The 12,257-nt window shown below is 66.6% G+C and overlaps 3 protein-coding genes across 3 annotated transcripts in view; 2 read left to right on the top strand and 1 right to left on the bottom strand.

The window, feature by feature from the left end:
* The window catches only part of PSCA (prostate stem cell antigen), a 2,368-nt gene extending 770 nt beyond the window's left edge, over positions 1 to 1,598 (top strand). Inside the window, exons 3-4 of the mRNA XM_023520290.1 lie at positions 143 to 293; positions 969 to 1,598. Of these exons, the coding sequence (XP_023376058.1) occupies positions 143 to 293; positions 969 to 1,180 (363 nt within the window). The 3' untranslated portion in view covers positions 1,181 to 1,598. The remainder of the gene's footprint in view (positions 1 to 142; positions 294 to 968) is intronic.
* Positions 1,599 to 3,427: 1,829 nt separating this feature from the next.
* Positions 3,428 to 7,021, top strand: THEM6 (thioesterase superfamily member 6). Its single transcript, XM_011374930.2, has 2 exons — positions 3,428 to 3,995; positions 5,599 to 7,021. The coding sequence occupies exons 1-2, from the start codon at positions 3,489 to 3,491 to the stop codon at positions 5,710 to 5,712; spliced, it is 621 nt and encodes a 206-aa protein (XP_011373232.1). The 5' UTR covers positions 3,428 to 3,488; the 3' UTR covers positions 5,713 to 7,021.
* A 2,798-nt stretch (positions 7,022 to 9,819) lies between these two features.
* Positions 9,820 to 11,535, bottom strand: LOC105302029 (ly6/PLAUR domain-containing protein 2-like). The gene is made up of 3 exons (XM_011374961.1): positions 11,478 to 11,535; positions 10,254 to 10,373; positions 9,820 to 10,025 (listed from the first exon to the last, which is right to left on the bottom strand). Exons 1-3 carry the CDS (start codon positions 11,533 to 11,535, stop codon positions 9,820 to 9,822), a joined length of 384 nt encoding a protein of 127 aa, XP_011373263.1.
* Positions 11,536 to 12,257: the final 722 nt, after the last annotated feature.

The raw sequence follows: 12,257 nt of genomic DNA, 5'->3' as shown, positions 1-12,257 counted from the left end.
TGTGTCAGCGTCTGAGTGAGGGGTGGGCTGGGCTCTTGTGCTCCTTCGATTTCCAGCAGCCTGGAAGGAGCCAGAGGGCGCTCCCGGTGGTCCCCTCCACCGGGGCAGATGAGAAAAGGAGGCTCCTCCCACCAGCCCCTAGGAGGGTGGGCCGGGCCAGCCTCTGAGCCCCTCCCCACCCGCAGGCACCGCCCTGCAGTGCTACTTCTGCGTGGCCGAGACCAGCGACAAGGACTGTCAGCATGTGCAGAACTGCAGCGACTCCGAGACCCACTGCTGGACCCAGCGCATCAGTGAGTGGCCCCGCTACCCCAGCCCTGCCCGCAGCCCCGCCCAGAGGCCCCCAGGCTGGGCGTGGCCCCACCCGCCCCCATGCCACGCCCCTATACTCCCGGCACCCTGCCACTGTCCGGCACCCTGCCACTGTCCGCAAGGACTGGGAGAACCTCCACCATGGGACTGAACTGCGCGCCCTCTGCCCGCCTGTCCCTCTGCCCGCCTGTCCCTCTGCCCAGCTGTCCCTCTGCCCAGTGTTTCCTCTATCCACACACAAGTGTCGGTGCTCAGCTTCCCGTCCCGCCGTCCCCCGCATCCATCGCTCTTCATCCAGCCATTCCCCCATCCACCGTCCACCCATTCATCGTCCATGCATTTATCCGTTTATCTCCCCATCTGTTACTCACCCATCCGTCCAGCCGCCCATAGCTCATCAGTCCGTTACTCACTCATTTCCGCGTTCATGCACCCATCCGCCGTCCATTCATCCATCACCCACCCATCCATTCCCGCATTCACTCGTTCCTGACACATTTCTCGAGCCCAGCAGGTCTGGGCTTGAGACTGACCCAGGGTGACCCAGATTTAGTAGGAGCGGGGCCGGGAGCGGAGGGAGGGGATGGGAGCTGGGGCAAGGCCAGGCAGGTGAGTGTCCAGGACCAGCCCTAGCCCACCTGTCTCCATGCCCCCAGGTGTGGCTGGCCTCCTCTTCCTCAGCAAGGGCTGTAGCGCAAGCTGTGAGGACAACTCGCAGAACTACTACATGGTCGTGAGCAACACCACATGCTGCTCCAGTGACCTGTGCAACGCCAGCGGGGCCCGTGCCCTGCGGCCGGCTCTCGGCCCCCTGTTGCTGCTCGCCGCTGCCTGCAGCCTGATGCTCTGGGGTCCCAGCCAGCTGTAGGCTCCAAGGGGACCCCGCTGTGTCCTGTGCTGGGCACTCCTTACACACACCCAGCTCGGCCGAGGCCCTCTGTCCTTTCCACTCCTGCCTGTCCCCACTGCCCAGCGGGCTGGGCTACAGTGATGCGGAACGGCCTGCACATGACCTGTCCAGCCCCTGGGCTTCTGCTGCCCCATATTCCGACCCACCCCTGCACCCTCACCCAGGCACCTCTTCCTCCAGGAAGCCTTCCCTGCCTGCCCCCTCTACAAGCTGAGCCAGGCCCTGCCTGTGGTGTCTCTTGCACCCAGCAAGATGCAGGCACTCAGGAGGGGCTCTGCAAAGGCTGAGATGAAATGTACAGAGCAGAATTGGGGGCACAAGTAAGAGGTCCCAGGAGCCCCAAGAGGTGTGGCCTAGAGGCAGGGCCGGCTTCCCATCATGCACAGCAACCCCAGCACACAGTAGGCCCTTAATAAAGGCCCATTGGCTAGTTGCAGAGAACCTCTGTCTTTGCATGCCCTCAGGTCCAGGTAAGGGTTGGGGTCCAGGGCTATATTGGGTTGTCACCTGGACCCACCTCAGTGGCTGTGGACATGCCCTTGACCACATGGGGTGGAATTCCATTCTGGGCAGGGACAAATGTCTGACACCTGTAAGGGTGCAGAGGGCAGGGCAGTGTCCCCAGGGACTCCCAGCTCTTGCCGTGTGGCCTCGCAAACCTCCCTGAGCCTCAGGTGCTCACCTGTGTGCCTTCTCCACTACGAGAGCTGGCCCAGAGACTCGTGGGGTGGAGGAGCTTCCGGTGGGAAAGCGTGCGTGTCCCTGCAGCTCGAGGACAGCCCCTCCGTTTGCGATTTTGTTAGTGTAAGTTCTCCACGCCTCCAGGAAACAATTCAAACTATACGAAAGGGTCAAAAGGGTCCCCAGCAACCGGCTGGCCTCCCCCAACCCCTGACTGAAGGGCCGCCTCCCCCGCTAGGATGCCCCGTCACACCCCCTGGGACTTCTCCTGGAGTGACTGTGCACTGGGACCAGCACCCCATGCACATGGCAGTGGGGGGTCTCTGGGAGGACACGGCACACCGCCTTCCATGCCTGAGAAGTCCCTTTGAGCACAGCCTAGCAGCTGCCCAGCCCCAGCCCGGACCGTGGAGCGGAGATGCCCCAGAAAGCCCCTCTTTTGAGGGGGGCCAGACCCCTGCGGCCTGAGCTCAGGCCCCGTGGGGAATGGACTAAAGGCCAGCTACCCCTGGATACGTTCTGGGGATACCCAGACAGCGCAGCAAGTGCCTGCAAGCCTCTTATCCCTTGCCCCGCTCCCAGACTCCAGTACAGACCTACGGCCTCCTGGGTCACTGGCAAGTGCTGTCATTCGAGTGCCCGGGGCGCCAGCTGGAAGAGCTGGCCTGGCCTTCTCTGGGCTCTCCCTCCCCGGCCTCGCAGAGAAGGGGGACGGGACACCGGAGCCGGTGGGACAGTCCACCGGGCCGAGTCCCAAGTGCAAGACACCTCTGAATATATTGCTGAGTCATTTACATTCACCGCCTCCCCTCCTCCACCCCAGACGTTATTTGCTCCCGTTTCTAAAGGGGCAGAGGATGGGAAAGCTTGGGAATGAGCTTGAGGCGATCGGGATATTTGGGGGGTGGAGGCCGATGTGGGTGGGATGGAGTACAGGCTAGGACCAAAAAGGTGTTTTGGGGTCAGACTGTGATGTGCCCTAAAGCCACCACATATGTATTAGGGCTGTCGCACTGTGGAAGTGGGGAGTCCCTGGAGGTTCTGGGGTAGAGGGTGGGCTTCCGAGCAACGCCCCTGGGGCCTGGCTGTGTGTCTGTTTCTCTTGCGAAGTCCCGCAGCCTGCGCCGGGCAAGTGCTGGAGCCTTTGACCCTGCTCAGATCGAGGACCGAATCTCCGCGGCCGGTCCAAGTCTTCAAGGGCCAGGGGAGACGCGAGGGGCTCCCGCTTCCGGTCAGGGCGGAGACCTTGCGGGCCGCTCCGGGCGCTCCTGCGCCTGCAATGAGGAGCGCGCCCACCAGATGCCGCTGTGGCGCTCCGCGCGCGGCCCTGAGCCCCGCCCGCCCGGGGAAAGCCACCGGGGCGGTGGGGAGGGACGGACCACTGAAGGGAGACGGGGAGCCTGGGGCGGAGGGCGGAGCTCTGGCCTACAGCACCTGCGACTTCAGGCGCGTTCACCCCTCTGCTGGCTTCGTGAGGTGGTTCGCTCCGGCCGCGCCGCGCTCGCCTGTTCCGGGGCTGGCTGGCCCGGCGCCGGCAGCAGCGCAGCGCGCACCGGCTGGCACCAGCGTCGCCGGCTCCGCAACTATGCTGCTCGTGGCTTTGCTGGCCATCGCGCTCGCCTACTTCGCGCTGCTGGACGGATGGTACCTGGTGCGTGTGCCGTGCGCCGTGCTGCGCGCGCGCCTGCTGCAGCCGCGCGTCCGCTACCTGCTAGCGGAGCAGCGCTATGCGGACCGCGTGCTGCCCTCGGACTTGGACCTGCTGCTGCACATGAACAACGCCCGCTACCTGCGCGAGGCGGACGTGGCGCACGTCGCGCACCTGGCTCGCTGCGGCGTGCTCGGGGCGCTGCGCGCACTCGGGGCAAGCTCCGTGCTGGCCGCCTCGTGCGCGCGCTATCGCCGCTCTCTGCGCCTGCTGGAGCCCTTCGAGGTGCGCACCCGCCTGCTGGGTTGGGACGACCGCGCCTTCTACCTGGAGGCGCGCTTCGTCAGCCTGCGCGACGGCTTCGTCTGCGCGCTGCTGCGCACGCGCCAGCACGTGCTGGGCGCCTCGCCGGAGCGCGTCGTGCAGCACCTGTGCAAGCGCAGGGTGAGCGCCCCCCGCCCCGGGTTCAAGTCTCCCCCCTGCCCCCCCCGCGGGGCCCTGAGGACTCCTGGTCCTTGTCCTCTCCCCTGGGGAAGGCCCACCGCTCCAGCCCTTTCCTTTGGGTCCAGGGCCCCCTTCACTGATGCTGTTCCTGGAAGCTCCTGGGGTCCCAGATCAACTCGCCGTACCTGGGGTCTGCGCGCTCCCCTCCTGCCACTTTTTAACCTGGCCCCTCAGGGCTCCATGCCCCGCTGGTGTTTTCCAGAACATGGAAGCCCAGACAAGGCCTCTCCCAGGAGTCCGAGTCCTGTGTGTGGCTCTGTTAAGCCACCCTCTCTGGTCCTTGGTTCTGAACGTATTGTGCACGGATGGGGGGTGACGGTGAAAGGAGGTGGCTGGGAGTTCTCAGCCTGAGATCCCCCCTCACACCGCTTAAGCGTGGAGGGGCTGGGTCACCGTCGCCTGGGTTTGCTTTTTCCCGGTGAAGAGAAGTGGCCACAGCGCTGCCTCCCGAGGGCCTGCTGCTCCCAGCGCGGCCCAGCCGGCTACTGCAGCATGGCAACCGGGCCCTGGGGACAGCGAGGGCAGGCTCCTGCTGCAGGCGGGTTCCTGAAAACTTGCCTGGAGCTTCCATGCCCAAGCCGGGCCTGTCTCCACTCCCGGGGGGTCTCAGGCAGCGTCCTGCCCTCTCTGGCCACAGACGGGCACTTCCTGAGCAGAGGAGGGCCACAGCCTCCCCTCATTTGTGAGAAGCCAGCCTTTCCCCATGTCAGGTGGGGAGACGGAGGCTCAGAGAGGCGATGGAAGCAGGTTGAGGCTGCACCGCGGGCCACAGGCACAGCTCCTGGTCTTCTGTCTCTGTTGAGCAGCAACACCCCCAAAAGGTCTGGCTCTCCCCCCGCCCCAGACTGGCCCTGTCTGCAGAGAAGCCCGGGACTCCAGCTCTGAGTGCCCCTGCCTGGCCCCCTTGATGTCCCGAGGTGGGTGGGCACGTACCTGGGGCTCCCCTCACCTCCAGGAACTCCCAAAGCCCGTCTGCAAGGCCTCTGACCCCTTGGGCCTGGCACCCCATCACAAAATGGTGGCCAAGCATGTGCGCAGGCGGACAGCGTGGCTGAGCGGGCAGGGATGCGAACACTGTGGTCAGGCCCAGAGCTGACCTGGGGGTGTCCAGAAAGCGGGGCTCCTGGCCAGGCCCTGTCTGGCGCGGTCCCGGCCGCCGCCCCTCCTCCCCTTTCCCCGCTCCAGCCTGACTCCAGGGGCCTCCGGCTTCTCTCCCTCCCTGCGGCTCCCTTCTGTCACCCCCTCCAGCCGGCTGGCCTTGGAGGTTTGTACCTGAGTTTTGGGGACACACGGAGGGCTCAGCCACGGCTCTGTGGGGGAGACAGGCCCGATAAAGGAGCTAAGATAGAGCTTGTAAACACTGAGGGCCCAGGAGGGGGAAGGGAGCACGTGGGAGGGGGAGGGGAGGGCACCAGGGACTGGGGAGTCGCCTTCGGTGGAGGGAGGAAGGAGCGGCATCGGCAGAAGCCCAGAGGTGCAGCAGCTCCTCCCCATCTCCCTGCCTGTCCCCGCGGCATGGGGGTCACCCTCCTCTCCCCTGCAGGTGGAGCCCCCTGAACTGCCAGCAGACCTGCAGCACTGGGTCGCCTACAACGAGGCCAGCAGCCAGCTGCTCCGGGCCGAGAGTGGGCTCGGCGACGCAGCCAAGGACCAGTGACCGCCACGCCCCGCCCGCCAGCCTTGGCCTGGGAACTGCTGCCTGCTGTCCCCACCCGCCAGATCAGGGCTGGTCTCTGGAGCTGCGGTGGCCTCGTGACCGACACAGCCCCCTTCACCTGCTCGGCCTCCTTTCCCTTCCCCCATTACTGACGCCCCTCCGTGACCTTCCCTGTGCTGAGCATGGGATGGGATGACCTAGCTACCCCAACCTATTTCTCGGGGTGGAGACGACAGTGAGGGGCCCAGGCTTCTGCGGGTCCAAGTCCAGAGGGCGCTTGGAGCGCAGGGACCAGCGAGAGCCACCCTGAGCGCCAGAGCCAGCAGGCGGAGCTCGTGGGGGTGACAGGGGTGAAGCCAGAGCAGTCCTGAGGGCACAGTGAGGAGCCACCAGCATCTCGGGGCAGGTGCCTCTGGCTGCAGGTGGGGGAGGAGCAGGCCCAGGGCAGAGTCAGCAAGTCACGCCAGGCTGACTGACCAGAGAGCTCTTCGGAGGGAGGTCTGGCCACCGGGGCCAGTGCAGGTCAGATGGCACGGGGCCTGCTAAGGAGGTGGTGAGCCTCCCGTGGGTGGGGGCAACCTAGTCAGGACCTGCTGCCAAGGAGGGGACGGCAGGGGGCGGGACTGTGCCTGGGTGCTGCCTGCCCTCGCCGTCACCTGTCTGCACCCACCGGTGCCCTTGGGGCTGTGCTGTGTGGCCTCAGGTGGGCCCACCCTCCCTGGGCCTCTAGCAGCCCCCCCCCAGTCTGCCCCCCGCTGGGCTGTCCTTGCCCATCATCCTGTCCTGCTGCCAATTTTCCCCTTCCTACTCCTGGGGGTGCCTCCCTAGATGGGCCAGGGGTCTGGGGAGGGGTCTTCTTGGCCTTGCTCCAGTGGCTTGTCCTGGCAGCTGCTCTCAGGGTTCCCTGATGTTGCCTGCTCAGGCCTAACCCCTCACCTTCCAACCGGGGAAAGCGGGGGCCTGCAGAGAGACTGGCCCTGGCCCTGAGCCCCTGAGAGCATAGAGCAAGAGAACCCCAGCCCTGCCTGGTGTCCTCAGCTCCCTGGCTGGCTAGGGTAAGTGGGGTCAGGGCCCTGGGTGTGCGACCGCTGCTACCCGTACATGTGGCTGCCTGCCTGTGCCCCGCCCCCTGCCCCCGCTGGCCCCTGGAGCAGGCCAGAATGGCCTGGAGCTCCTGTCCCATCTCCAGCTGGAGCCAGGAGCTCAGCAACACCCAACTCCGCCCCAACGCTGTCGTCTGCCTTAGGGCCACCGAGGGAAAGCTGCAATGCGTTTTGTTTTATTTAAGATTAAAGCGTCTTAAACGCGAGTGTGTCCGGGACGTCCTCTGTCCGGAGCCCTGGCCCCCCAGGGAAGCAGCAGACACTCTGGGGCGTGTTCTTGCATGGGGGTCAGTCCAGGCTTGTTGGGCTCCCATGACTTAGGGACCAGGCCAGCAGGGTAGTACTTGTCCCCATGCCACAGAAAATGGGACCAAGGCCAGAAAGGTGTTTCCTCAACCCCCTGCCAGCTCCTGGCCCTCTCCCCCAGTCCTTGAGCCTCGCCATCCTGTCCAGTTTGTTCCCAGGGTCAAATCCGTTGATCCTCCGGGAGGCTTGGGGGGTCATACCCCAGGCTCCTGGTGGGGGTTGGAGGAGCCAGGACAAGTATAAGGGCTGTATTGCAGGCCCCCTGAAGAGGGCAGGGAGGCGGGACCCCCCCAGATCCTAAAGTGGGTGAATGTCAGGGGCCCAAGCTCTGACCACGTGCCCAGGGGTGCCTGGCTCTGCAGGCCTGGGAAAGAGTGGGCGGCTGGAAGCAGTTGGGCTTGCGACAGGCATGTGGCGGTGGACAGGGGCTGGCAAGGTGCCATGGCAGGTCAGTGGTCTGCAGCCAGGACGGGGGCGCCCTGGCAGCCTGAGGGCAGATGCCGTGTGGCCCCGTGGGCTGAGGCCCAGCCTGGCGGACCGCGGGAGAGTTGCAAGGGAACAGGAGGACATTGTCTGCCCAGGGAGAGGCCGTGGGTTCCGCAAGCCGCCTGGACCGTCTGTGGCTCTATGGACACAACCACGGGCAAAGCGCCGCCCGGGGCTCGGCCCCCAGACATGCCCAGGGCTGGCGGAGGAGCTCGGGTGCGTGAGGTCAGAAGCCTGGGTGACCGAGCCAGCCCCGGTCCTGCCCGGCCTCCCGTGCGACTGCACACGGGCCATGTTGAACCCTCTCTCGTCTGTAAACCAGGCAGAGGACCGTCCAGCCGGGGCAGCTGTGAGACCCAGCAAGTGGAGGTCACTGTGGAGGCAGGTGTGGCGTGGTGGCCGTGCAGCTGGCCGTGCCCAGAAGCAGGCTGCCCTCAGTGCAAGGACAGGCAACGCCACGTGCCACAAGCGGGGGGCTGTCCGGTGTGGGGAGCAGATGGCAGGCAGGGCAGGCACCGAGGAGGGTGCACACGGCTTTCAAGGTCTGTCGGAGTGTGTGTGTCTTTTGAGGCTAGAAGGCCAAGTGACCCCACCAGGTGAGAACTGTGATGGGTGACTGAGGACAGCGTCCACCCCTTGCCTAAGTCAAAGCTCAGAGTCATGGCTCCAGACCGGGGCATCCAAGACAGAGCCTGAACTCCCCGTGGCCCACCCATGGCCTGCCCGTGGCCTGCCCTGACCAGGTGGTCGGGGGCTGTGCTGTGCGGTCGATCTGTGCTAAACACACGGTGCACTCGGGCCAGCGGTGGAGGCCACTGGGCCGTGGCGGTCCTGCCCCCCGTGGGAGCTGGCTCAGCAGGAAGCAGATGTATGGAGCTCCCGGGGCCCGGGACGGGGCCTCCTAGAAAACTGGTCCCCGCCCCTCCTCAGGTGTGGGGTTGCTGTCACTCGGTGGTGCGTCACCACGGGCCCCGCGCCCCGGGACAGACCTGCTTCACATCCATCCAGGAGCGGGAAGTCTGTGAAGGGGGCAATGACGGAGGGGCAGGGGCCGTCTGGATTCAGGGTTCTGGGTCAGGGGGGCCTGCGGCGCTCCGGGGAAGGGCGCGTACGCAGCCCCGTCTCAGCTTGGCTGGCGATGCTGGCTGCGGGGTGGCCCTCCCAGGCCCCGGAGGTCATCTCGCACAGGGGCCCAGAGCATGGACAGGCAGGTCCCAGAGTGAACGAGGGCCCTGCCAGGTGACCTCCTGCCTCCTTCTACCTCCTCCTCCCCACCCAGGCAGCCCTGGGCCGCAGGGCCCGGACCTGAGCCGAGTGTTTGTAATCCCACGTAGGGCTGTGTGCACACACGCATGCGTGCCAAGTCTCCACCCAGACAGGCCCAGGCAGCCCTCTGGGGATGAGGGCAGGCGACAGGACACGGTCTGGAGGATTCGGTGCTGACCCAAGTCCAAGGTGGAGTAACAGTCCCCCCTGCACTGGAGCTGAGTCTCCCTGAGCACTCGGGGAGCGGGGCCCGGGGGAACTGTCCAAGGTGAGCCTGGAGAGGCGGATGGTGGGCACTTGGGGACTCCCTGCCAGCTCCTCTCAGCACCCTCTGCCACACGACGCAGGGTGACCATGTCACCACAGGCCAGAGCACAGTGTAAGGCCTTGCCCAGGGGCTGAGCGTGCGGCCAGTGGGGTGCTTCGCAGAGCCATCCCGGCCCGGCCCACTCTTGGCCAGCCTGGACCTACCTTTCGCCTGACCCGGCGCGTTCCCTGCCACCCAGCCAGTGTCCCCGTCATCCACACCTGCCCTAGTGCCCCCTCCTCCGGAAGGGCCCCTGGCCCAGCCCCAGCGGGGCGCACGGTCAGGCCTTCATGGCCCCCGAGGGCCCGGTGGGCAGAGCCCCATCTGGTCTGTGTGGGTGTCCGAGGCCTAGTGACTGTCTTCATGTCACAGGGGGCTAGATGGGGGGATGGCGGTGAGGAGAGAGAGCCGCGGAGCCCCGGGGGGCTGGGCTGAGGCGAACGGGGGCACAGAGGGGCTGAGAAAGGGGCCGAGGGGGACGCCAGCTTAGGGTGACGGCGGCGGAGATGCAGGTGGAGGCCCTCCCCGCCCAAGGGGCAAGCCTGAGCCCAGAAAGAAGACCGGACGCCTGGTGAAGGTGGGCGAGCTTCTTCGAGGGCATTCGGGGTGCGGGGTGCACAGGGGGTGCACCGGGGGGCTCTAGCATAGGAGGCTCAGGAGGGATGCGAGCGGGAGGGCGAGGGCCAGGCTGCGGGGGCCGCCCAGGGCGGGCGCCCCGTCCACGTTGCAGAGGTCGGCGTTGCAGCAGGACACTGGCCGCGTCAGGCCGATGCCGTCCACGTCCGAGGGCTCGCACTTTCTGGCGCAGGACTTGGTCACCGTGGAGTCCCCCAGGAAAGGGTACACTGCAAGGACGGAGCGCCGGCCTGAGGCTGGGGGGTCGCCCGCGCTCTCGGTCCCCCGACACCCAGCCCCCCGCTCCTTCCGCCAGTACGGCTGAGTGCCCACGACACGCCAGGCCACACAGCGCCCCGCACGGGGATTCCTCACTGGGGTCCCGACTGACCAGTGGGGACTGGGCTGCAGCAGCTCGCCCCCGGGACCACAGCCCCGCCCGCCCGGCACCCACCGACCTGTCTCCAGGGAGTAGAGCGTGGTCTTGCACATGGTCTCATTGACACTGCAGGTGGTGACGGTGACACAGTTGGACACCCCGGTGGGCTCAAGACAGGTGAAGCATTGCAGGGCCACCGCTGGGCGAGAAGTGACGAGGGCTGAGTCAGGCAGGCGCTGCCCCTCCCAAGCCCTCTCAGAGGCCTAGGTGTGAGGGGCCGATGCCACCCCGGGCCCGGCCATTGCCCACTGGCTCACACTGGAGGTCCCGAGGCAGAGGTGCCCCTGGGGAGATGGACTCTCAAAGCAGGGACAGGCAGCTTGGGAACTTTTGGGGGGCACTGGTGTCTGCAGGGGCAGGGAGCCTTGGCGTGGCAGGTCACGCCCTCGATGTCCTCATCAACAAAATGCAGGACCACACGGGGGTCTCTAGATCAGACGAGGAGTGATGTGGCGTGCCGGCCGGGCTGGGCCCAGTGTGCTCGCAGGCCGGGCAAGGTCGCCCCGTCCAGTGGGACCCAGGCAGGTCAGGGCGCAGGCTGGCAGGGGTGGCCCTGGCTGTCCCTCTTCTCGGCCACAGGGCGCCACCCCTGCACGGGGGCCCAAGTGGGCCCTGCCGGCTCCAACTGGCCCAAGCAGCTCATGCACACAGTGAGGCCACAGGCTCCTCCAGCCCCCCGGGGTGTCACTGTGTCTTGGGCTGACCTCGGTTTCTCTCTCTGGGAAAGGGACAGAGCCATCTCGACCCGGCGCCTCCCCTGGTCGGGTGGGGGGCCCGGGGGCCGGGACGTCTCCGCCAATCGTTCCTCAGGCCCTCGCCCCTCCACGTGTCTGCGCCTGCCGAGCTCTTGTCCATCCCCTGCCGCCCCAACCCCAGCGCCTCCCCGGTCTACCCAAGGCGCCCCCTGAGACCTGCCCCCCACTCTGTCCTGCACCGTGGCCCCAAACGGGAGCGGGGTTCTTGCCCTGGGCTGAAAGCCCTTCCTGGTGCGTGTGGCCCCCAGGGAGGGGCAGCCCCCACCCCCCCCAGGGCCTTCGCCAGAGACACCAGGCTGGGTCGGCCCCCTCATGCCACACCCCTCCTTGCCCTGGCTCAGGCCAAGGCGCCCTGTCTGCCTGGTGGCAGCCTCCATCCTGTCTCCCCGTTTGCCCCACAGCACCGCCGCCTCCCCAGCCGCCTGCCCCCTGCTCTGGCCGTCCCACGCCGGGCGCCGTCCCCTTCCCTCCCATGCCTTGCCCCTCACCAAGCTTGCTGCAGGAAGCCAGCACCAGCGCCAGCAGCACCAGCCGTGTGCCCAGCATGGTCCAGTCCCCACAAGGCCACTCCGCGCTTGCCTCTGGTCTGCCAGGGACCACGGGTACACAGCGCAGCCGCCCAACCAGTCAGCCCAGCAGATTAGAGGGATCGGTTTTCTAGTGGGCGGTGGGGGTGCCGAGACCCGCCCCCCGGGCCCCTCCTGCTTCCACCTGGACGCCCCACTTCCCTATGGGTTTTTCTCCACCCCTGCCCCCTTCCTCATTCCTCCGCTCCTGCAGGTTAGAGCCCCTCCCTGTCCCCGTGACCTCCCTCAGGGTTTGGGCTCATCGTTCCCTCTGGAACTGCCACTGGGGCACTTCGCCTCCGGCCTCCCCTCCACCTGGGAGACGTGGCAGGGGATGGGGGCTCTCCGGCCCCCGCCTCCCACCTGCATCAGTACCTTCCTGCCTTGGGTCCCTCCTTCCATCTGGTCCAGTGGCTCTGGGTTCAAGGTCTCCTAGGGTGTGGAGCCCCACGCCCTGCAGCCTCGAGGTAGTGGCAGGTGGAGCGTGGTTGGTAGGGATGCCTCCGAGTGGACTGGGGACAACCAGCCACAGTCCACTCGGAGGCTTGAGGAGACAAAGTGCTGGGTCAACAGGGAGATCTTGATTAAAGGAGGGAGGTGGGCACGGGACAAGTTCACCCTGCGGACGCCAACCCCAAAGTCCACCTTGATCTCTAGTGGGGCCAATGGGGCCGCCCCTGAGGCAGGGCTCCCCTCGCCCCA

The sequence above is a fragment of the Pteropus vampyrus genome, unplaced genomic scaffold, assembly GCF_000151845.1.
Source record: "Pteropus vampyrus isolate Shadow unplaced genomic scaffold, Pvam_2.0 Scaffold256, whole genome shotgun sequence".
Lineage (NCBI taxonomy): Eukaryota > Metazoa > Chordata > Mammalia > Chiroptera > Pteropodidae > Pteropus > Pteropus vampyrus.
The sequence above is the reverse complement of the archived record's forward strand: the minus strand, read 5'-3'. Positions and strand labels throughout refer to the sequence as shown.

Coding starts and splice junctions, on each gene's coding strand:
- THEM6 (XM_011374930.2), top strand. CDS start 3,489: ATGCTGCTCGTGGCTTTGCTGGCCATCGCGCTCGCCTACTTCGCGCTG. Junction 3,996..5,598: donor AGCACCTGTGCAAGCGCAGG/GTGAGCGCCCCC, acceptor TCTCCCCTGCAG/GTGGAGCCCCCTGAACTGCC.
- LOC105302029 (XM_011374961.1), bottom strand. CDS start 11,535: ATGCTGGGCACACGGCTGGTGCTGCTGGCGCTGGTGCTGGCTTCCTGC. Junction 10,374..11,477: donor GGCTTCCTGCAGCAAGCTTG/GTGAGGGGCAAG, acceptor CTTCTCGCCCAG/CGGTGGCCCTGCAATGCTTC. Junction 10,026..10,253: donor GCTCTACTCCCTGGAGACAG/GTCGGTGGGTGC, acceptor CCGTCCTTGCAG/TGTACCCTTTCCTGGGGGAC.